The 25,058-nt window shown below is 49.4% G+C and overlaps 1 protein-coding gene across 1 annotated transcript in view; it reads right to left on the bottom strand.

The window, feature by feature from the left end:
- OTOG (otogelin) overlaps positions 1–25,058 on the bottom strand; it is an 86,947-nt gene that overhangs the window by 7,245 nt on the left and 54,644 nt on the right. The window contains exons 34-49 of the mRNA XM_012557269.1: positions 23,727–24,005; positions 21,448–21,565; positions 20,556–20,635; positions 18,277–20,063; positions 17,680–17,848; positions 17,290–17,435; positions 16,591–16,680; positions 14,349–14,532; positions 11,249–11,469; positions 10,841–10,979; positions 6,551–6,745; positions 6,124–6,336; positions 5,434–5,538; positions 5,128–5,235; positions 4,568–4,669; positions 1,104–1,202 (exon numbers count right to left, since the gene is read on the bottom strand). Coding sequence (XP_012412723.1) covers positions 1,104–1,202; positions 4,568–4,669; positions 5,128–5,235; positions 5,434–5,538; positions 6,124–6,336; positions 6,551–6,745; positions 10,841–10,979; positions 11,249–11,469; positions 14,349–14,532; positions 16,591–16,680; positions 17,290–17,435; positions 17,680–17,848; positions 18,277–20,063; positions 20,556–20,635; positions 21,448–21,565; positions 23,727–24,005 — 4,035 coding nt within the window. The remainder of the gene's footprint in view (positions 1–1,103; positions 1,203–4,567; positions 4,670–5,127; positions 5,236–5,433; positions 5,539–6,123; positions 6,337–6,550; positions 6,746–10,840; positions 10,980–11,248; positions 11,470–14,348; positions 14,533–16,590; positions 16,681–17,289; positions 17,436–17,679; positions 17,849–18,276; positions 20,064–20,555; positions 20,636–21,447; positions 21,566–23,726; positions 24,006–25,058) is intronic.

Genomic DNA, 25,058 nt, shown 5'->3' with positions numbered 1-25,058 from the left:
AGCCCCTTCTCTGGCGCAGCCCCAGCCCCAGCCATGGGTGAAGGGGTGGGAGAAGCCAAAATCTCAGCCTCCCTCCATCCCTGAGTGGGAGCTGCAGCTCCCTTGGCTGGCTGGCTGGGTGGAGCAGAGATGGGTCTTAAGCACCAAGCTCCCCACCCAGATGTGGGACGAGGACAAACTGGAAAACAGACCAGTCACAGGTTTCCTTTTGCCGTCTGAAATTTATCCATCCGTGGCCCTTCTAGAATAGATGTGGGGCTTCTCGAGGGATAAACATGGCAAGGGTGAAACTTCTAACCAACATACATTTCCTAAATATATGTTCCAGCAAGCTCAGCATTGCTACTCCAAGTCTCTAACCATGAGCAGGTCGAGTTCTCACCTGTGTGCAAGCTGATTGCTGAGGTACCACTAACTGACATAAGGGATATGCCAGCTCTAGCTTCAAGGACCAAGAGCTCAAGGTAAGTGTGACTGCTGAATACTCTTCAGAGTCACTCATTTAGGCAACAAACAGTTTTAAGTGCCTATACTGAGCTTTGTTCTGTGCTCTGAAGATACAACAAGGAATAAAACAGACTAAAAACCTGGCCCTCATGAAGTTTATATTCTAGTAAGGACCAGAAAAAGACAAGCAAAATATCCAGATGCAAAACAGGGTTTCTCACGTTTTTAAAAAAACATTGTTATACAGAACTCACTGGTTTTCATTATTGATCACTGACATTCCCACCTGCTTCCCAGAAGGGTTTGAGGTGAATTTTAACAAAAAAAAAAAAAAAAAACTGTCTATTTGCTATCAGATAATTGCAATAAAGACTTTTTAAAGAAAGAAAACCTTTTTTGGAACAAGGAACTTTCTCTTGTCCTTCTTTCATCCTTGGAAGAAAAGAATGTAAGAATGCTGAGCACTCAGAGATCAGATGCAGGTGGAAGGAAGGCAATGTGGTGCCTTCCCTCTGGTGACTCTGGAAGGGCTTGGATCTGAGGAAGTTTGACAGGGGTGGGGCCTGGTTCCCTCCCCTCCCCACCCAACCCTACCCCCCATCCAGGCCCAGCCTGGATCTCCGGCCTTTGATGGGGGTCCCTGTCCAGGGACTTACCACAAGACTTGTAGGGGCAGCACCGATCTGGGCTCCACACCTCCACCAGGGTCGTACCCAGGCCACACTGCACTTGGGGGCAGCGGAAGTTCTCACACACTGGGAGGGAGGGGAGGCAGGAGACACATCAGCCTGAGACCCCTTGGAGGATGAATCCTCACAGATGCAACATGGACTAAGAAGGGGTACCTCTCAGCTCCTCCTTAAAAAACCAAACCAGTTGTTGTCAAGTTGACTCTGACTCATGGTGACCCAATGTGTTGCAGAGTAGAACTGTGTTCCATAGGGGTTTCAATGGCTGAGTTTTTGGAAGTTGATCTTCTGAGGTGCCTCTGGGTGTACTCAAACTTCCAACCTTTCAGTTAGCAGCTGAGTGCATTAATCGTTTGCATCAACTGGCTCCACCTTAGGCCCCCCTAATGCCCCCAGACACCCTCTGGGTCTGGAATTCAGGGGAGGAGTCTGGGCTCTCCCAGTATCCCTGCAGAATACTTCAGGAGACCTGAGTTCTTCGCCTGTGAGGCATTAACAACAATAATGGCAGAACCTTAAACTCACTAAACTGGGCCTCCCTTCCCTGGGTTCTGTGTCACCCTAAGAGCAGTGGTCAGACATGAGCCAGTGACCAGGGTAAACTGTGCTGACAGGGAATGTTTCCCTCCATAGGGCAACATGACTTTTCATACCCTGTAGAAACATCATCATTTGTAGCTGGCCCAGACTCAGCCCTGCTTCAGCTCACTCTACACACTAGGGCTCGTGCATCCTTTCTTCTATTCTTCAGGCTGACTTCTCTTAGTTTAGGATCACTCAGCCATTCTGATTTACCATGAGACAAACGCAAGGCATGAGGGAATTCTCCGGGCACAACTTTTTGATGGGGAAGGGAGGTGAGGGTCTTAAAATTGTAAGATTTATTTGATTTCTTAATAAAATTATTGGCACAGGCAAGGATTATTGATTGGTGTTTCAAAAAAAATGAGGTGGTAGGTGGAGGGGAACTGGACATTTGTACAGTGTCAAAGTAACAGACTACCTTCTGGTCAAAAGAAGAAAAATATAAGCATAAGATGGAGGGATCAGACTGTCATCACCCTAATCCAGGGCCAACATTAACATCAGTGCCCCGGTACCATCTGGTATGGAGACCCTGCTCCTCCCCAACCTTTCCTTTCCTACCTGTCCCCTCACCCAGACAGTATGCATCTCCTGATGTGATGATGTTCTATGAAGCTCACATACTGTCTAGCCAGATATTTTAACTTGAATCCACCAAGCCTAACTTCCAGTTTACAGGAAACACAGAGGATAGAGAAATGATGTCAACAGCTCCTACAGGAGGCAACTGGACAAATCCAGAGGTGGGACTTTCTGTAGGACCACAGCCCAGGCTCTATGACTTGGATTTATGAAGAGAAAGAGACCTATGCTAAATTAAGAGATTTAAGAGACATCATTATGATGTGGAGTTCTAAACTGGATCCTGGATTGGACAAACCTGGACGGACACGGACTGGGTATTAGATGAGTTGAAAATTTATTAACAAGGAAAGGTAAAGACCATTAACTGAAAACAGCAGGTTAAGAGAGCATGTACAGTATGATCTCATTTTGGTAAAACACACACACATATAAAGGCATAGAGACTATCTGGAAGGATATGAACTGAAGTGTTAACAGTAGAATATCTAGGAGGTAAGGAAGATTGTGTTTTCATTTTTTATATTTACTTGGATACTGTACTTTCTACAATGTGCGTAAAATGCTTTTGTAGTAACAAAAGCATAATGAAGTCTGTGAGAAGATAATACTATAAATAACTCCCTTTTATTAAACACCTACTATGTGCCAAGTGCTATTAAGTACTTCATATATATTACCTCTAATCTTCACAGCAGCCCCTCAAGGTAGATATTGTTAACTCCATTTTACAAATGAGGGGCCCTGGCTCAGAGAGTTGGTAACTTGCCCCAAGTCACACAGCTAGTAAATGGTGGAACTGGGACCCAAAACCACGACTGGCTGACTGTGCAGCCTGTACTCATTCCATCTACCTGGCTACCTCTTGGGGAAATATGGAAGAGAACATGAAGAAGACAGGGGTGGAGAGGAAGGAGCAGAGGTGAAGGGAGAGGAGGAAGGATGGTGAACTTCTGCTCAGATGAGCTTTGTAAACATTTTGTGACAAGTGGTCACTGAGACTCCACGTGGCACTGATTTGCAGGTGTGGCCAGGTCATTTGGGGATTGTCCATGGGAGTCTACCTTGTTGTAAAGTTGGTTCTCCAAACTAAATCAACCAGAGTTGCCTTTGGGGGTCCCTGGCTGAGGTCTGCACCTATACTGCTCTGTGCAAATTGAGAGTCACACAGGCGGGTTTTCTATAATCAATGTGCAAAGCAACTTTTGTAAACTGAATCATACTTAAATTTAACCATTTTATTAATTTTCATCCATTAGATTTACTTAAGGAGCCCTGGTGGCACAGTGGTTAAGCACTTGGCTACTAACCAAAAGATTCAGTGGTTTGAACCCACCAGCCGCTCTGTGGGAGAAAGATGTGGCAGCCTGCTTCCGTAAAGATTTACAGCCTTGAAAACCCTATTGGGCAATTCTACTCTGTCTCGTAGGATCGCTGTAAGTCAGAATCAACTCAATGGCAACGGATAGGTAGGTAGATTTACTTAAAGTCCATAATCCTGGCTGTACTATACTTAAGTTCTCAGTGTCCTGTAAAAATATCAGAAAGGGCCCACTTTTATTTATCATTGCAAAATAAAAGTGCTTCAGAGGCCCTAAAATGCAGAATTTAAAATGCAGTGCCTTCTGGTATACAGAGCCCTGGTGGCAAAATAGTCAAGAGCTCAGCTGCTAACCGAAAGGTCAGCAGTTCGAATCCACCAGCTGCTCCTTGGAAACTCTATGGGGCAGTTCTACTCTGTCCTATAGGGTCGCTATGAGTCAGAATCGACAATGGCAATGGGTTTGGTTTGGTTTTCGGTTCTGGTATACAGCCCCATGAGCAGGGACTATGGTAACACAGTGGGAAAAGGGATCCTGAACTAGGGGCCTTGGACTAATTGCATGAGGACTGCATTCTACTCCTGGCGAGGCCTGGGGGATCTAAGCGTTTGTCCCTCAACTGAGGTCCCCACCTGGCCCTTGCAGCCTCCATGGAGGGGACAGTGAACCCCTTTATGAAGCCTCAGAGCCGTTTATATAAAAACCAGAACCCTCTACCATTCAACCCTCATGGCCTGGCCCAGCTTTTTCATGGGGACCTGAGTTCATCATGACTTTGCTGTTCTGTGCTTTGGAGTGCAGCATCTGGCAGCTCCCTCTCACTCCCTGTTCAGCTCCCATTGGTCCTGGGAGTGACGACTTTGTGAAGGGGTCTGGTGGGCATATGAAGGTCCACCGAGCCCCTTCCTGTTGAGGCCCACCGTGAGCCCAGTCACAACTCACCACACTGGTACAGAGGGCAGCATAGCTCTGTGGTATTCCTGTCCACGGTGAGCGCCTCCCCTTCCTGACACTCGGGGATTGGATCTGGACAATCGCCGCAGGCTGAGAGGGAAGAGGGGCCACTGCTGTCACAAGTGGTCCCCCTCATGGGGGGTTGGTACAGAGCAGGTTGCTGAGTGAGGGGTGGCTTGCCAATGGCCCATGTGTGCAGGAGCTAAACTAGTGGTAGCATTTTGTGGTCTTATGTGACCTGGCCTGGAATCAGAATCTGGAAGTTCTTCCTCACATCCACCCAAAGTCTCTCACACTGACCAAGCACCAATCTCCTCATGTTTAGTAATCTAGGGGGATAAAGAGGGTCCAGTTTCCTCTTCCTCCTACACTTCTTTCTAGACACTGATCTCACCCTTCTTCAAGTGCCCATCCCACCTGAAGACCCCCTACCCTTTCCTCCCAGCAGCCCAAGGAAGCAAGGGTGAGGAAGGGGGGCTGTGACGTAGGCATGCTTGCTGCTTGGGGCAGACATGGTAAGCGCCTGGCTGATGGCTGTGTCCACCCACCACAGAAGTAGGAGGTGCAGCATGAGTCCCCCAGGCGGCCTGCAATCAGGATCTGGTCCTGGCGGCAACTGGGGATCAGCTCCACCTCACACAGGTCTGGGTCACATTCTGCAGGAGAAGACAGACTTTAGCGGCTGGGAATAGAAACTATCTGGCCACGTTTTGACCCTCGCCCTGACTTTGCCCTAATCTCCACCCAGAACCCAGTCTGCAGAGCTGTCCTTTCTCCCCCACCCTAGGCCCTCTCTCCAGGCTCCAGGCCCTGCTCAGGCTCCCCAGGGTATCCCCCCAACCCAGGTCTCTCACCGCAGCTGTAGCTGGGGCAGCAGGAGTCCTCCTGGAAGTGGGCGAGGAGCCGGTGTCCTGGGCGGCAGGTTGGGGCGAGACCCTCACACAGAGACTGGTTACACACTGGCCCGGGGACCACAGGGCCTGTTACCTGGAGGCCAGGATGGGTCCAGACCTCCAGCACTGCTAGACACCTGGCCCCCATTACTCCTCCAGACCTTAGGACCCATACTCCAGGAAGGGGCCTCTGAGATTTCCACAGAAGGTCCAGGACAGAACAGAAGAGCAATACAAGCTAATATTCATGGAGATGTGCCACGTGCCAGGTCCTGTCCTAAATCAGTGTTAACTTACATAATTCTTACAACAACCCAGAAGATAGGTACTATTATTATCCTCACGTTACAAGTAAATCAACTTAGACTCAGAGGCTATTCAGTGATTTGCAGACATTACACAGCTACAAGGTGGTGGAGTAAGCGTTAACCCAGGTACCTGGCCCCAGCGTCCATGCCTTTAACCGCTACCCCATATTGACTTATAACCCACAGCTCCTGCTGCCCAGACTAGGGTCCTCCACTCCCCCAATCCACACCCCACAATACACTTTGATTTCTGAAGCCTCGTCCAATCCATTAAGTCAGTGGGCAGAGCTGGAGTCCATAACCCCATCTTACAGTTGAGGTTCAGGGATATAAAAGAACTCACCACAAACAGCCCCCAGGCAACAGGGATCCTCAGTGGGCTGGAGCAAGGCCACCTCCCCGAAGCGTGGGCAGCTCTCAGGGCGGGGCTCGGGGCAGTCCAGGTCCACAGGGACGATGGTGTCTGGAGCTTGGCACTGGTGCCGGCAGCAGCCACTGAGCGAGCTGTTCCAGGTCTCCCCCAAGGCTCGTGGCACCCCCGCACTGTCAGTGCAGGCTGCAAGGGTGGCAAGGGGAATAGAAGACTGAGGAAGGTGGGAAGACCCAGACTGCCCCAGGCCAGGCCAGACCCTCTCTGAGACACTGACCACTCACAAAGCAAACCCAAAGGGATAGCATCTGGGCCTTTGCCACGGGCACAGGAGGGCATAAGAGACCTTAAGGTGAGGCCAGCTTTGGGGAGCACAGCCCCATGGACGGGAAGAACCTACCACACTTCTCCTCGGGGACGCAGAGTGCAGAGTGGCGCCGGTGCAAGATGGTGCCCTCAGAGCAGACGCAGCCCTCGCCCAGCACCTGGCACTGCTCTGGGTCCAGCGGGCCCAGCATACCATCCTGACAGGTCTCTGGGGGCTCACAGGCCACCACGCATGCCTGGTATGTCGAATCACTGGAGCACAGGAAGGCTGCAGGGGCACAGTGGGCACCAGGGCTAGCTCAGAACCCAGCCAGGGCTCCCCTCCAAGGGCCAAGAGATCAGAAAGGTGTGGGGAGGGGCTCAGAGCATCATTTTTGCCTCACAGCAGAGACCACGTAAATTGAGAGTTTGGGCATCCCTGCTTCCTTCTTCTGGATCTGGAGTCAGCAAAGTACATCCCACAGGCCAAATCCAACCTGCCACTTGTTTTTGTAAATAAAATTTTATTGGCATACAGCCATGCTCACTCTTTTACATACTGTCCATCTACGTATTGCTTTCTCTCTACAATGGCAGAGTTGAGTAGTTGTGACAGAGATCACATGGCTCACCAAGCCTCAAATATACACTCTGTGGCCTTTTACAAAAAAAAAGTTCGCCAACTTCTGCTCTAGACCAGTGTTTTTTAAAATTTTGTGACTGTAAAAATTACATTTTACATTGTGATCTAATACAGACATGCAGCTAGAACAGTGGTCCTCAAACCTGATCACAAAAAAAACACTTGGGAGCTTTTAAAAGACCGTTGCCAGGACCCCAGCCCAGATCAATTGGATCAGGATCCTTGGTTGTAGGGACCAAGCATTAACACTTTTGAAAGCTCCCCAAGTGATTTCAAAGGGTAGCCAGGATTGAGAATCATTAATATATTGAAACAAAAACATTTTCACATAATAATAGTTCATCTTTCTATATGTGGTACACGTTAGTATGTTCTGTTCCATTCTAACGCATTTTTTAAATGCTGGTGCTGACCCCAAAAATTGATTTCATGTCTCACCAATGAGTCAGGATTCACAGTTTAAAAAATACTATTCTGGATGTTTTCATCTTTAATCTGTCACATGCTAGGTGTGGTCTTCCTGTGAGCTGTTTCCAGCCTTTCTGGATGTGTCCACTTTTATAAATCAAACTACACAAGCTCATTCCACCTGCCTACCCCGTGAATGGTAATCTAACTGAGGAAAGGCGGCAAGATGGATCTCATGCCCATCCTCCAGGAATGAGGGGAGAGAGCGAAAGAAGAGAAAGATGAGCAAAATTAAGAGAGAGGAACTACAGGCATACCTCATTTTATTGGGCTTCAATTTATTGTGTTTTGTAGATATTGTGTTTTTTACAAATTGAAGGTTTGTGGCAACCCTGCATCGAGCAAGTCTATTGATGCCATTTTTCCAACAGCATGCACTCACTTCGTGTCTCTGTGCCACATTTTGGTAATTCTTGCAATATTTCAAACTTTTCCATTATTATTATATATATTATGGCGATCTGTGATCAGTGATCTTTGATGTTACTACTGTAATTGTTTGGGGTGCCACGAATCATACCCATATAAGATGGTGAACTTACTCGAGAAACGCTGTGTGTGTTCTGACTGGCTGTTCCCCGACCTCTCTCCCTCTCCTCAGGCCTCCCTATTCCCTGAGACATGACAATATTGAAATTAGATCAGTTAATAACCCTGCAGTGGCCTCTAAGTGTTCAAGTGAAAGGAAGAGTCGTGGATCTCTCATTTTAAATCAAAAGCCAAAAATGATTAAGCTTAGTGAGGAAGGCATGTTGAAAGCTGAGACAGGCTGAAAGCTAGGCCTCTTGTGCCAAATAGTTAGCCAAGTTGTGAATGCAAAGGAAAAGTTCTTGAAGGAAATTAAAAGTGCTACTCCAGTGAACACACAAATGATAAAGTGAAACAGCCTTATTACTGATACGGAGAAAGTTTTATGGTCTGGATAGAAAATCAAACTAGCCACAACATCCACTTAAGCCAAAGCCTAATCCAGAGCAAGGCCCTAACTCTCTTCAATTCTATGAAGGCTGAGAGAAGTGAGGAAGCTGCAGAAGAAAAGTTTGAAGCTAGAAGAGGTTGGTTCATGAGGTTTAAGGAAAGAAACTATCTCCATAGCATAAAAGTGCAAGGTGAAGCAGCAAGTGCTAACGTGGAAGCTGTAGCAAGTTATCCAGTAGATCTAGCAAAGATAATTGATGAAGGTGGCTGCACTAAACAACAGATTTTCATCGTAGACCAAACAGCCTTATATTGGAAGAAGATGCTGTCTAGGACTTTCATAGTCAGAGAGGAGAAGACGATGCCTGGCTTCAAAGCTTCAAAGGACAGGCTAACTCTCTTGTTAGGGGCTAATGCAGCTGGTGACTTTAAGTTGAAGCCGATGCTCATTTACCAGTCTGAAAATCCTAGGGCCCTTAAGAATTATGCTAAATCTACTCTGCCTGTGCTTTATAAATGGAACAACAAAGCCTGTATGACAGCATATCTGTTTACAACATCATTTACTATTTTAAGCCCACTGTTGAGACCTACTGTTCAGAAAAAAAGATTCCTTTCAAAATATTACTGCTTATTGACCATGCACCTAGTCAGCCAAGAGCTCTGATGCAGATGTACAAAGTGATTAATGTTGTTTTCATGCCTGGTAACACAAATCCATCCTGCAGCCAATGGATCAAGGAGTAATTTCGACTTTCAAGTCTTATTATTTAAGAAATACATTTTGTAAGGCTACAGCTGCCATAGATAGTGATTCCTCTGATGGATGTGGGCAAAGTAAATTGAAAACCTTCTGGAAAGGATTCACCATTCTAGATGCCATTAAGAACATTTGTGATTCATGGAAGGAGGTCAAAACATCAACATTAACAGGATTTTGGAAGAAGTTGATTCCAACCCTCATGGATGACTTTGAGGGGTTCAAGACTTCAGTGAAGGAAATAACTGCAGATGTGGTGGATATAGCAAAAGAACTAAAATCACAAGTGGAGCCTGAAGATATGACTGAATTGCCGAAATCTCATGATAAAATTTTAACAGATGAGGAGTTACTTCTTATGGATGAGCAAAGAAAGTGGCTTCTTGAGATGGAATTTATTCCTGGTGAAGATGCTGTGAAGATGCTATTGAAATGACAACAAAGGATTTAGAATATTACATAAACTTAGTTGATAAAGTAGTGGCAGAGTTTGAGAGGACTGACTCCAATTTTGAAAGAAGTGCTACTGTGGGTAAAATGCTATCAAACTTGCATCAAATGCTACAGAGAAATTTTTTGTGAAAGGAAGAGTCAATCCATGCGGCAAATTTCACTGTTGTCTTATTTTAAGAAATTGTCACAGTCTCTCCACCCTTCAGCAACCACCACCCTGATAAGTCAGCAGCCATCAGTATTGAGGCAAGACCCTCCACCAACAAAAAGATTATGACTTCCTGAAGGCTCAGATGATGGTTAGCATTTTTTAGCAGTAAAGTATTTTTTAATTAAGGTATGTACATTGTTTTTTCAAACATAATGCTTATTGCACACTTTATAGACTACCGTATAGTGTAAACATAACTTTTATATGCACTGGGAAACCAAAAAATTCATGTGACTCACTTTATTGTGATATTTGCTTTATTACAGTGGTCTGGAACTGAACTCACAATGTCTCAGAGGTATGCCTGAGCTGTATTTTTACACAAATAATGTGCTCCTTCTACATTTGTTTTTCAATTGCTACCTCCCCCTGGGAGGCATTTTCATAACCGCCACTAAGCCAATTTTTTTTTACATGTTGCTGTAAAAAAATTAGCATAGTGCACTTACAAAAATACCTCGAGGTGGGAGGGAGCAGTTGGCAAACAAACATAGAAGGCGTTGAGTTATCTGCGTAAAAATGTGGTGATATTTATTGAATAGTAACCAGGTGATGGGTATCTGTTAAGGCACCCTGCACACATTATCTCCCATTATCTTCCAAACAATCCAGGGAGGGGACTACTATTACTGTCCCACTTCACAGGTGAGGCAAAGACTCAAAGAAGTGACATAATTAAATACATTAACAACTAAATCATTTAATTTATTAATATGAATTATAATAAAGATTATTGATTGATTTCTAATTTTATTTATAAAATCTTTATAAATTCGTTAATTAAGATAAATGAATGAATGCATGAACGAATCATTAAACCCATAAAAACCCAGACTTGACCGGAGGTCTGTGAGCCTTTTTCCACTCTACCAGGGGGTGGGAGCCACAGAAGCAATGGAAGAGACCCCTCCGCCACCCCCACCACACTCACGGCAGTAGTCGGAGCGCCGCCACTCTATGCATACATGGAACTTGTGGCACATAGCCACGTATACAGTCAGTGCCACACAGGGCTGCTGCACGTACTTGGTGTCCCGGATCCACAGCTCACAGAAGGACTCTGGGGGGACCTGGGCACATGTATCAGGCAGTGCTGTCCCTGCCTCCACACCCACCTCCTTCCCTGCCACACACACACACCCCAGGGCCCAGCTCCTCCCAGCCCTCCCCGGAAGGAACAACAAGCCTGTGCAGGCTCCCAGTCTAGTCCCCAGCTCAACACCTCTGGGAGCTCACCCATATCAATGCTTCCCCGCCCTGGCCACTGGACCCTGTGCAGATAGGTCCTGCCATCCCCAGCCCAGGAGGTCTTCCCCACTCTGGACCCAGTGACACGTACAAAGCGGTGGCATGCACTGAAGGTGCGGTTGGACACCATGCGCAGGCAGGGCGAGCAGTCAGCCATGGCGCAGCTGTCCGGGCGGAAGCGGGTCTGGCCCACCGAGGTCAGGGAGCTGGGCACCTGCCAGCTATCCAGAAAGGGAGCAGGGTCCTCGGTCCTACCCACCACAGAGCCATCCTCCAGGGTGAGGTCATTAGCTGCATCCCCATCACAGATACCTGAAAGGGGCAGGATTGTCCCAATAGTCACAACAGTCACCTCCACTCCCAGGCCCAAGCATTCATTTGTATATTCCTCACAACAATTCTTTGATGCCGGTATTAGTGTTATCCCCACTTTATAGATGAGGGAAATGAGGTGTAGAGAAACTAGGATACCTGCTATGTAAGAAAATGTATTTGTTCTTAGGAAATACACACCAAAGCATTTAGGGATAAAGGACACAATGTCTCAAACTTACTATCAAATGTTTGTAAAAAATGCATACATATAAACATAACATACCTATACAACACAATTTATATGTGTGTGGGTATGTGTGTATGTATATAGACATGTCATAGAAAGAGAGAGAGAGATGCACAAATGGGGCAAAATGTAAACAATTGGTAAATCTGGAGAAAGATATATAGGAGTTCCTCATACTAGTTTTGCAACTTCTAAGTTTGATATTGCATCAAATAAAAACTTACCTCAAAAATTTTTTTCTTTGTGTTACAACCTTCCTTGCAAAATAAATAATCTTTAAAAGTTCCAAAAAAAAAAATCTGCTTTGGCAGGTTGCTAGCTAGTCACCACACCTGTTTCCTCTTCTTACTGGGCACTCAGCTAGCCCATTTTTCCCAGCCTCCCTTGCAGTTGAATGAGACCATGTGACTGAGTCCTAGCCAATGGAATGTGAGCAAAGGCACCACTACTAGGCTGGTCCATAAAAACTTCCCATGCACAACCTCCATATTCTTTTCCCTTATGTGGAGTTAGGAGCTGTGTGTTGAAAATGGCAGAGCCTCAAAATGGAAAGAGTCTGGATCTCTGAATTATTGCTAATCATTTTGGACTTTATGTGAGTAAGAAGTAAACTATTGTGTTAAGGCACTGAGATGGGGACAGGGTGAAGTTTATCTGTTATAGCAACTAGCATGACCTTAACTGCCCTTCTGGCTTCATCTCTTACCTCACCATCTACATACACTAGGCTCCACATGCACGTGTCCCTGCCCATGGCTTTGCTCATGCTGCTCCCTCTCCCTGAAATGCTTGCTCAGAGGTCCTTCCTTCAAGGTCCCCCCAGATGCAGCCATCCATGACCTTCCCAATTCTGTATGACAGTTATTGCTTTGCAGGTCTCTCTTTCACAAAAGATTTTAGCTCTCTAAGGGAGGGCAAGAACTGATTCTCATTGATCTCATCATTTCCCAAGATGCCTAGCAATGTGTCCAGGACAGAGATACAAATTAGCTGACATCTGCTCTGACACCACCAACCTCTGCTCCTGGGAACATAAAGCATGATTTAATAAGAAACCCTCAGATTTTATCAACGGTCCCAATGGCCAGGTTTTTGGTCTTAGCTTTGAGTTCCTGAGGAGTCACAAACGTGTCCTAGGGAGGAGTTGGCTCACTGGGTTACTGGTGACCACAGCACTCTTTGCCAGAAGGAAGAAATGGTGAGAAAAGGATGGTGGCGGGGGTGTGTAAGGACAGGTGTTTGTGTAAGAATGGATGCTCCATGAAATTAGGATTTTGTCTCTTTTGCTCACTTCCTATCCCCAGTGACTAGTAATAGAAATATGTGTTGCACAAATGGAAGAAAGAGCCTGGAGCAGACGTACATGTGTCGGTGTGTGCGGAGAGAGTATTTTGAGTGCAGGGCCCTGAGTGTGAACATGCACAATAGGTGCAGATTTATGGATGGAGGACGTGCGTGTGTGTGGTGTGTGTGTGTGTATAAGTGTTTCTTTTTTCTCATTTCATTTACTCATTTATTTTTATCAAAGTTATACATGTATTTAATAAAACAGATTTACAAGGCTTGTAATGAAAAGCAGCAATCCCGTGCCCCACCTCTCCCCGCCTGATTTCTGCTCCCAAAGGCAACATCTTTCAATGCCTTCTGCTTCTTTTGCATTTGCGCAAAAACATTTCTGAACAACATCTTTATACTGGTACTTCTTGATGTTATCCAGGGCTAGGTGTTATCTTTTGACTTTCTACTACGGAAGTTGAGGCTGCTTGCTTAGTTTTCTATTCCTCTCACTACCAGCTCAAATTCTCTGCTGAAAGAATTTTTCATCTCTTAATGCTTTCAAACACACTAGGTAACCTAAAACTTTCATCTTTTTCTAGAGATATTTCGCTGGGAGCTGCCGTCCCCCTGCCTTAAGCCGCATAGCCATCACCCAACCTCCCGGGGACTCCCTCAGCCTTATTCCTGTGCTGGAGCTGCTGTTTCCCCAATTCCATGCCTTCCTCTGCCTTGCTGTAAGTGGTTCCATGTCACCCATCCTCACAACAATGGCAGCCTGTCTTGGAGTGCCCTGTGTGTTGTGCCCCTGCAAGGAGCAACAGGCTACACCCCAGACTCCGCCTGTACCCATTTTTCCTATTAAAACACATTCAGTTCCTTAGGACATGCTCTCTGCAGTCATGCTGTGGTCGGAAGAGCACTAGTCCTATGTGTTGTGGCAGCTCTGCTGTGTGACCTTAGGAAAGCCACTTAACCTCTCTGAGATCCCTTTCTTCTTCAGTTCAATGGAGATACTAATGCCTACCTCTCAAGGCTGTTGTGAGAACAAGTGAGATCAGAGTGTGGAAGTGCTTTGTGAAGTACCCAGGCGCATGCAGACGGGAAGGATTATCTGGCATTAGGAGGCTGTCAGGAAGCTGACAGACAATCTCGGCTGAGGTGACAACTGGCCTCTCCCTGCTGGCAGCTCCAGCCCAAGAACACAAGATGTTAGGCTTCCCTGCCCTGGCAGTCCTGCTAGTCTTACCCTCTGGCCTGGCATCCTGTCTCAGCCTTCCCTGGGTAACCTGTGTCTAGAGGCAGGCGTGGACCTCGGAAGCGTCCCTTCCCCCCCAGCTGGGCCCCACCTCACCGCACAGGCCACGGCCCTGGACCTTGTGGGCTTTGCTGGTCTCCAAGATCATGAGTCCTGAGCTGTGGAGCCACTGGATCTGGATGTGTGAGGGCGTCTGGATCAAGTACATGTGGCCTGTGTCTTCAATTCTGAACCCATATCTGCTCACGGCGGGCCACACAGGCTGCAAGTCCACAGTCACCTGTGGTGGTGGGGGGTGGTATGTGAGCACAATTTGTCCATCCATCCATCGATCCACCCAGCCATCTGACAAACATTTATTAGGTACCTGCTATGTGCCAGGCTCTGTTTCAGGCACATGTGGCCAAGATACAATCCAAGATGACAAGGGGGAGTTTTGAAAATATGTTTATAAGCAAAAAACAAAGAAACAAGAAATGCAAGCAGGAGGCAAGCTGCATCTCAGTGCCAAATAAACGCAAATCCTGAGCCCTTCTAATCACTGTCTTCTTTCCTGATTCTGCTCAGATCATTTCCTCTGGGAGATTTTCCTTAAATGCCCAGCGTCTGGGTTGAGCATCCCTCCCCTAGGGTCTCCCCATCCCTGTGCTGACCATTGATACAGAATCTATTTGTTCCCTCATCAAAGTCTCCAGTGGACTGATTTCTCAAGGGCAGAAATTATGCATGATTCATCTTTGAATCCCAACTACCTGCCCCTGGGCCTGACATAAATTGGGGCTAAATCAATGTTTATTAAATACACGGGGAACCCCAATTCTCAGACACACATTAAAGGTATTTAAATTAAATTAAATATAACCTCTAAATTTGGTTGTATCATGGATTATTAGTTCTACTCTGCAAAAACCTGAGATAAAAAGATTAGGATTTTAGAATATTTATGACTTTGTACCCTCCTCCAAAGAATCATCGTATTTTATTAATCATTTTGAAAATTATCCAGACCGTGAACCACCATGTTGGAGTACAGAGAGACCTAGCCCAAGAGTCAGAAGACTTTGTGACCTTAGAAACAGTTAAGTGCTGGGTGGCACAAATGGTAAAATGCTAGACTACAAACCGAAAGGTTGGCGGTTCAAATCCACCCAGAGATTCCTTGCAAGTAAGATCTGGAGATCTACTTCCCACTGCCTTGGAAACCCTATGGGAAACAGTTCTAATCTGCACACGTGAGGTCACCATGAGTCAGAATCAACTTAACAGCAACAACAGCATAATGACTTTACATCCCCCCTTAAGAACCATTATGTTTTATTAATCATTTTGCAAATTATCAAGAACATGAACTTCTTCTGTGTTGGAGTGCAGAGAGTCCTAGCCCAGGAATCAGAAGGCTTTGTGACCTTGGGAGAAGCAAGGGTAGGCCCTCTGGGTGGGGGGTAAGCCATGCAGGGGTGAGGCTATTGCTGGACTCCTCCTTGACAAACGTGGACTTAAATGTGAAGTTAATGAAGCTTAAATTTCAGGGCTTCTCACTTGCACAGGCCCCTAGTAGTGTGGAAAGGCCCTAGTAGTGTGTTCACACGGCCATCCATTTTTGTAAAAGTTGCAAAAACGATTAATTATTTTAACCACAGTAATTAAGACCACTGTATCTTACCACTCCAACTTCCTCTCTGGCACACTACCCCTCCTGGTATACTTCCTCCCCTGACAGAGTGGCCACCAGCATTCTAAATATATATTCACTTGCAATTAAAATCATTTTTACATATACCTAATTTTGTATTAAGGAGCCCCAGTGGTGCAGTGGCTAACTGCTCGGCTGCTAACTGAAAGGTTGCCGGTTTGAACCGACTCAGTAGCTCTGTGGGAGAAAGACCTGGCTATCTACTTCCATAAAGATTATAGCCAAGATAACCCTATGAGGCAGTTCTACTCTGTCGCACGGTGTATCTATGAGTCAAAATCAACTCGAGGGCATCTAACAATAATTTTGTATTGGAATCCCTGGGTGATGCAAATGGTTAATGCATTCAGCTGCTAACTGTAAGACTGGAGGTTCAAACCCACCCAGAGATACTTCAGAAGAGCGGTCTGGCGATCTACTTTTGAAAAACCACCCATTGAAAACCCTATGGTACACAGTTCTACTCTGACACACATGGGATCGCCATGAGTCAGAACTGGTTTAATTTTGTATTATTTTTCTTTAAGGGGGCCCTACGCCCCTGCCTCCAACTATGTATAAGCCTCAGGCCCCACCATCCTGGACACCCTGCCCCTCAGCTGACTACTGCCCTGCCACGGAGGGCCGGCTCTTTGACACACTTACCTTTCGGCTGAAGCGGTCGATGGTGACCTGATGCGCCAGATGAGTCACACTCAGCATCACCAGACAGAATGGGGGCCAGTTCAGATGCCCCTGCAGAGAGAGCCCCATTCATCATCCTGGAGCCCTGTCCTGCTTCTTCTGCCAAGTGAGCAGGCACGGCAAGTGTGAGCATGCTCTCCCCTCCCCACTATGCCAGGCACACCCATCAGAGCTGCGCAGATGGTGCCCAGAATCCCGTGGAATACTTCTAGCTCCATATGATCTCACGCAACCCCATGCAAAAAGAAAAAAAGGCTGCCTCCTTCCACCTGGCTCATGGGGGCATTCTAGTAGGTGATCCCCTGAAGCTCGCCCCTATTGACCACAGGATACATCCTCGCAGTGATGTCCCGGCTCCTCTGCACTTCAGTGCCTTCCCACCCTGCCCTAGGAAACTGGGACAAGCTGGGAATGGCGCAGGCCTCAGAAAGTGCCAGGAGGTGGCGCACTCCACTCAACCCTTTCCCATGATCACCCAGGGAACCCTCACCTGGTCTGCAGCTGGGAGGCTGTGCTCATTCCAGGAGACTCCACAGGCAGCTGTTGTGGGAGCTTCCACATATGTCCTTGCCTCTGGCACCCCTCAAAACCCAATCCACTCCCCTCCCAACCTACTCAAATCCCTGGGCCCCAGCAGGAAGGGAAGCAAGGAGTAGTCACCAGGTTGGCACTTTTGCAGTCGAGGACGTGGACAGTGATCATCTCCTCTGGGCTCTGGCTGAGGATGTAGATGGCCTCCTTGAACAGGGCCACGTGGCTCCCATCAAAGGTAATGAAGCTCAGATCAGGGAAGATTGAGCATCGGCCTGGGGGGTGGGGCAGGGGATGAGAAGAGGTCAAAGCTGCCATGGGCAGGAGCCCAAGCTCTTTCCTGGGTGATTCGGTGGCCCTGGGGGTCTGGAGAGTCACTCATGTCAGGGGTCACAAGGGTAGGAAATCTATGGGGTCAGCGTTACCCTGAGTTAGGGAGCACACAGACCAGGGTGGAGGTCACTCCAGGGTAGGAGCACAGGGAGGATGGGAGAGGCTGTGGCTGATGCCAGGACTCACATGCACACTCCCAGAGAGGGCAGCAGCGGTCCCCGCCCACCCGCACGGCAAGGCCCAGGACCCCACAATGAGGGCGTGTGGCGCCCCGGGGACAGTGCTGGGACTGGTTCACTCGGATCAGCTGGCCCTCCAAGCAGATGTGGCGGACGCAGTCCTGCTCGGCGATTGGCTGGGGACAGAGTGGAGGGACTGCATGAGTGCCTACCCTAGAGGCTACAGCCTCTCTCCCCACCCTGCCCCCGAGGCCGTGAGGTCACACGAACCCTCCCAATGTAGGTTCTAGCAGGGCAGAGGTAAAACCAATAGGGAATAACATCCTGTCTCTCCAGCCACCCAAGGCTGTCTGGAGCCTGGGGCTGGGCTCAGGGTGAGAACTGGAGACCAGGGAACTGATACCCTGAAATCTCTATCTGTCTGGCCCGTGCTGAGAGCTCCAGGGATGCAGACATGTACACTCACTAGCTCATACTCATAGAAACCCAGGTACAACCGCACACACATACACACAAATGCAGAGACACTATCTCACAACAGTGTGGATCACACACACAGTAACACACCACATACAGGTGGCCAGAACCCTGACAAGTCACTCACGACACAGATGTCAGATGTGTTAGCCTTAAAGTCAGTTGCCAAAGCCTCGGCTGGGCCCTCGGGGATGCCCTGGGCTGGGGCTGAGTGCCCAGACTGCTCAGTGGTGGCCTCGCCCACTGGCTCCGCTGGGGGCTGAGGTCCTGCCGAGGTTCCGTGGGCCTCCGCCAGCTGAGGGAGCAGAACCAGCGAGCTCTCCCTGGAGGCAGTCCTGGCTGAGACATGGCTTGGGGGATAGGATGTGGACACAGGTGACACCGTGCCGGCCCGGGGACCCTCAGGCTCAGTTGCCAAGGCAGCAAGAGTGTGGGTCACAGCAGGCATGAGCTCTGTGGGCCCACCCAGGGTAGAGCCATATGTCGAGGTGGACAAAGATACTTGCTTGGACAGGATGGCCATCTTCTCTGTGGTGCTCTTTCCTGGGGCAACAGATACTGTGGAGGCTGCCCCCTCAGCCATGGCTACGACTCCAGAGGTGGGCAGCGTGGCTCCCAGAAGCAGGCCTGGAGCCGTGCCTGCTGTCTGGGGGGCTGTGTGACTCGGTGGGTGCACCTGGGCCACCACAGCAGGGCTGAGAGGCAGAGCTGGGCTGAATGTCCAAGCAGGTGGTGTCGTGGCCACTGCCAGAGATGTGGCCTGCTGCTGGAGCGGAGAGGTGGTGACAGAGCCTTTGGGGCTGGGCCTGACCACTGGAGCAGATGTGCCCACCTTGGCCAGGGGCAGGCTGGTGTCAGGAGGCAGGCCAGAGAGGAGCTGGGATGGCTGAGTTGAGTCCAGAGACATGAAGGATGTGGCACCCAGCCCATGAGCACCTGTGGTCAGACTGGCAGCAGCGGGGGTCCTGAGGGGCAGAGCTGGAGGCCTTGTGGCTGTGGTGGCATGCTGGGCTGGGCGGGGCAGGGCAGTGGGGATTGGGCTTGGCTGTGGCAGGCTCACGGGCTGGCCGTGCCCAGGTTCAACCTTCTCTGTAGCTGGCACCACCTCCACACTCTTGGTCGTGAAATGACTGATAGGAACCTCCTTTGCTGGTGTTCTAGCCATCGGTGGGGGGCTGCTGGAAGTTGAAATACTCTGGGCCAGGGTGGACTGGGGGATCACTGTCCTGTTTGTGACTTTAGTTATTGCAGGTGTCAGCAAAGCTTTGTGGGATCCTGAGGAGGTGGAGGGCCTGGAGGTCACTATAGGGGAAGCCTCAGGCCTGGAGGAGGGACTTGCTGGCAACTCCAGGCCTGGGAAGGGCTGTAGGGCTGTCCTAGTAGGCAAAGAGCCATGGCTTGGGACTGTCACAGCTTTGGTCAACAGTGGGAAGCGAGGTGCAGGGGGTGACTTAGAAGAGACTGTGATGTTGGGGCTCCCTACAAAGGTCACAGTCACCCTTGTTGTCTCCATGGCACCAGACCCCATAACAGGTATAGGTGTCTGTGGTGCAACGTGGAGGGATGAGGATTCTGGAGTGTGGGGGCTGGCCAGGTGGCCAGCGGTCACCTCCTTGCTGACTGGGGCCTCAGTGGGCTGGGTGGGGACGTTAGATGCAGTTAGCCCCAGTGGCTGCTGCAGGGTGGACAGGGTGGAGCCTGGAGACAGCATTGGCCCCTTGGTGGCTGCCGTGGGTGGGCTCAGGGCTGTGGTGAGTAGGGCAGCTGTGGGGACGGCTGGTCTATGGGTGGGGGCCCCAGGAGTTTCCTTTGGAAGCTGCAGCTCCTGGACACTGGGGGTGGGCAGCTCTTGACTGGGAGGCTGGGTATCATTGTCAAGGGCCTCTTTGGGAACCAAAACCACTGGCTCCACACCTGGGGAAGACAACAGAAGTTCAGACAGGTAGGGAACTGCTTCTCCAGGGGCTCATCATCGGTCAGGGTTGTGATGAGGGGCGCGTAGGCTGGATCCCTGGGTGAGTCGGGCTGCAGCCTCTGCCGGCCAGCCAGTCTGCCTGACCAACCCAGGGGACTCTGCCACATGAAGTTTGATGACTTCAGAGAATCCAGCAGGTCTAGACTTTACCCCAGACCTCGAAGAGATTCAGCGCTAAGTTTGGCTGCCCTGTGCTCTTGCTCGTGATCCTGAGCAGTACCTTCCCCACTCTGGGCCTCATTTTTTCTGTCAGTGAAATGGGTGAATGGACCAGATGGGGTCTCTGCCTTCTCTAACGAGTTCTCATGCCAAAGAACCCCTGCGCTGACTCTGCTTCTCCAGGGCTCTGGGGACTCTGGATAGTGCCTGGTCAGTGAGGCCTAGGGAGTTACAGGAAGCAGAGGAAGGGAAGAGAAATCCAGGCCACTTACAGTCCTCCAAGTAGACGCATCTCTGTGTGACTTCATCCAGGACCTTGGGGGCAGGACATGCAGGGACACAGCCTTCCACCCTGAGAACAATGCAGGGAGTAGGTTAGTGGTCTGGGGCAGGGAGAGGGTCATCTCTTCTTATCTGGATGAAGCACAGGCCTCATCTTTTCTTAATGCACACACTCGTGTGTGTCTGCTTATCATGTACACATGTGAGACTCCATAGAGACACCTGTACACAGGTATACAGGAGCACGCTACCCAAATATGTATGCTGCATGCTCCTGCAGAGGAACTCACACCAACAGGGAAACATGCGCGAACAAGGTTCAGTTATACACACACTGTTGCACATGCTCACGTGCTCATGGGTGTCTCCACAGAGGTGCATTCTCACCCAGCCTCACGTACCCTCTCAAAGCAGGCAGGACTCAAAAATATTCACACACACGTATACATATATACATACACACACACCCAACAAGCATCAGAGTGAATACCTTTGTGCACACACACAGCTGCACACAGTCCAAACACACGCAGCTCACAATGTACATATGCGCAGTTGTATGCAGTCCATGCATATTTGTACACTAACACCACACACACAGCTCAGTTATATGTACATCATCCATAAACAAATATGCACATATGTCCATACTAAGGCATATTCATCCTGGTACACACATCCCCATACACACAGCACATGAAGCACTCACATACAGTATACGTGAGTATACATAAACCTCAATGCACTCTCATGCATATGCCTTCAAACTACGTACAAGTCCATTCACACATTCATGTAAGTATGCACACAGGTATGCTCAAACACGCGGTACACACACCTTGACTCCATGCCCGCAGCCCCTTGCCACCTCTGCCACCTCACCTGGGCACGTCCTGGCAGCTGGCTGCCTGCGGGTCCCGGCAGGTTTGAAAGCAGGGGCTGGCACAAGCATCGTAGTGCCACTCACAGACGGGGTAGGCAGCCCCCGAAGGCTTGGCATCTGGAAAGGTGACCCACCCCAGTGCCCCTAGACTGAGACTGGGTGCCAGCTCCAGGTTGGGTGCCAGCAGACAGAGGTAATCCCAGTTCACCCTGTGCTCTCCCTGCCCCATGGAAGAGACAAATGGACTCATGCAGGAAAAGTTAAGAAAAAAACAAAATAAAAAGCCAAGCCAAGGGGCAACTGTATTTGTGACAGTTGGGGTCAGTGCCTTACAGATGGGGCTGTGGCAACTTGGTGTGCGGGCTGAAGACTAGGGGGAGATATGGAGGGGGTGGTTGTAGCTAGGTCTTGAGGGATGTCCAAAGAGGAGGCTAGAACCCCTGGTCTCTCCCTAAGCCAGCCCCACCACCTGCCCCTCTGGAACCTTGGTGCCCAGGCTCAAATTGCATCTCAGTCACCTCCTCCTTGCCCCCACCCCGGCAAGGCCACTGCAGCCCTCCATGAGGTGTTGGGGAGGTTCTTTTCCCTCTCAGCCTAAGACCCTGCTGGCCATCTGGCCCCAGACAAGAAGAGAGCTGCTCTTCTCCAAGCCCTGCCCTGCCCTCTCCTCTCTCTTCCCACAGGGCCTCCCTGAAGTAGCCTCCTTGTAAGCTGGTCTTAGACCTGGAGGGTACAGTTTGTCTGACCACTGCCCTTGCTGCTCTTAATAGTCAGGACAAATAGCAAGAGTATCAACAACAATAACGACAGGCAACACTTAAATCACACCAAGCACTATACTAAGTATTTCCCATGTATTTACTCATTAATCCTACAACAATGCTCCGAAGTAGGCACTATTATTATCCCCATCTTATAGATGAGGAAACGGAAGCGCAGAAGACGCTGGGAAAATTAACCTTTTCCAGGGGAGACTTTCTTGGAAGAGGCTCTGAGACCAGTGCTTTGATAAATGAAGGATCCTCAGGGAAAAGTCTATGGCCCGTGGGGGGCTTCAAAGCAGACAAGACCTCAGACCAGTTTGGCACAAGCGACCACAGACTGAACAGAGGCGTGACTGAACAGGTGGGGGCAGCCCCATGCTACCGCTCCTTCCAGATGTCCTAACTGCCATGCTGCTTCTGTGAAGAAACCCATTTTTCCAAGATCCTTCAGATCAGAACCAAGAACTTACATTTGGAGAGCAGCTACTATGTGCCAGGCCCTGAGTGAAGCCCCTGAGATACAGTCAATCCTCACAACCACCTCATGAGGCAAATGCCCCCATTTCACAGGTGAAGAAACAAAGTCAGGGAGATGGGGGCTCTCCTCCAGGTGCCAAGGGCTAGCATAAGAATTCGAATCCAAGGCCATCTGGCTTCAAAGCCTGGGCTCAAACACAAGTATTCCTATCGTGGGCAAGTCTTGCCCTAACAGGCAGTGATGGACCTGTCCTGGGTAGGGTTCAGTAAACAGATGATTGTTGAATGTAAGGATGAGCTTGCCCAGACCTAAGGTGGGGTTTGGGTACAGATAAGATGAAGAGGCTGGCTGGAGACACAGACGTGGACATGTAAATGGACCTGTTCATACAGCACAAGATGTTCCTACAGGAACAGACATACCTGTGCCCAAGCAGGACCAGGCTGAAGTGATAAAGAAATGGTTACTTCCTCAATCGGTTAGGCACAGAAGAAATACTTTGGGGGCAGACCCACCTGATAGGGGATGACAAAGCCCTGGAGCCCCTTGGCCTTGGCTGAAAAGTTGGGCAGCTGCCGCATCTATGCCAGGTGGGGGGGACCTGCTGGATCCTCAGCAGCCCGGGGCCCCAGTGCGCAGTCTTTGAGCTCATGGAGCAGGCGTGTGTTCCCATCAGCAAGAAACCTGAGCCTCTGGCTATGCAAGCTGTGGCCAGGACTGCTTTCCCCTTCACTTCCACAAAGGCCATGCTATTTTTAGACCATGTAATTGGCCTGTGGCAGGAGGCAGGGTCCATGAAATGGTCTCCAGGAGCTGACTGGGCCCCGGGCCACACTGCCCAAGGCTCTCCAGAACCCACCATGGAGGTTGGGCCACATCCCATCTCAGGGATGGTGCCCCGTGGCCTGCCTGGGCCGTGATAGTGAGGATTCTGTCTTTTGGAGGCAAGTGGAGGGCTGAGGTGGGGAGAGGGCAGGAAAGGTGGTTGAGTGGAGAGGGCAGAGGGGCCGAGGGTGACGGCAGGGTGGATACGTACCCAGAAGGCGGAAGAGTGTGCTCCGTCGGAACGCCTCCGTGTGCTCGTACAGCCGCAGGACCAGTGTGGGGCCCGACACATAAAGGAAAGAGCCGGGATCTGCCAGGGACTCCAGGGCCACCAGGCCCGCCTGCCATGTACCCCGGTGTAGTGAGAAGGTGGCATGGTGGTAAAAGGTATCACTGAGCTGCCACTTAGCCAGCTCCACAGACCCATTGGCTGTAACATGGAGGAAGAAGTTGGGTCTGTCAGCTGCCTCCAGGGACACTACATCGGGGTCTGCAAAGAGCAACATGGGTAAGGTTAGCACAGCGAAGGGTCCAGATGGGGTGTGTGTGTGTGCACACATGCATGTGTGTGCGTGTGTGTGTGTGTGTGAAGTACAACATCCAGGCGCATGTCTGCACTCTCAACGACTCACCCTGCAGATTAACTGGGCTTTGCTCCTCCTTGCCTGCCTGTCTCCCCTCAGCCCACCTACTTCTGCCTACTGATTGTGCCTCTGCTCACACCCTCTCTGGCTGAGATGTTGTTGTTAGTTGCTGTTGAGTTGATTCCAACTCATGGCGACCCCATGTATGCAGAGTGGAACTGCTCCATAGGGTTTCCAAGCCTGTGACCTTTCAGGAGCAGATCGCCAGGCCTTACTTCCATGGTGCCTCTCGGTGAGTTTGAACAGCCAACATTTTAGTTAGTAATACAGCACGTAACCATTTGTACCATCCAGAGACTCCTCCTGCCTGAGATAAAACCCAAAATGCGTTGCTGTCGAGTTGATTCCGACGCATAGCGACATTATAGGACGGAGTAGAACTGCCCCGTAGAGTTTCCAAGGACTGGCTGGTGCATTCAAACTGCCGACCTTTTAGTTAGCAGCCAAGCTCTTAACCACTGCGCTACCAGGGCTTCATGCCTAAGATAGTGGAGGATAAAAGAAGTTGTCCTAACAGGGGGGACTTAAACTAAGACCTTGGAGGTGCAAAGTCTCAAGTCCTGTGTTTCACCTTAAATATTTCTGTGACTTTTACCTTCCACTCTTCACGTTTTTATTTTTTTTTTGATTGCTCTATTTGAGAGTCAGCAAGGCATAGTACTTAGGATAAAGGACTCTAGAGCCAAAGGCTGGCTCCTGTCACTAATTAGCTATGTTGTTGTTAGGTGCTTTCAAGTCAGTTCTGACTTGTAGAGACCCCACGTACAACAGAACAAAACACTGACCAGTCCTGCACCATCCTCACAATTGTTATGCTTGAGCCCATTGTTGCAGCCACTGTGTCAATCCATCTCATTGAGGGTCTTCCTCTTTTTCGCTGACCCTCTACCAAGCATGAT

Source organism: Trichechus manatus, unplaced genomic scaffold, assembly GCF_000243295.1.
Source record: "Trichechus manatus latirostris isolate Lorelei unplaced genomic scaffold, TriManLat1.0 scaffold00006, whole genome shotgun sequence".
In the NCBI taxonomy this organism is placed as follows: Eukaryota; Metazoa; Chordata; class Mammalia; order Sirenia; family Trichechidae; genus Trichechus; species Trichechus manatus.
The sequence above is the reverse complement of the archived record's forward strand: the minus strand, read 5'-3'. Positions and strand labels throughout refer to the sequence as shown.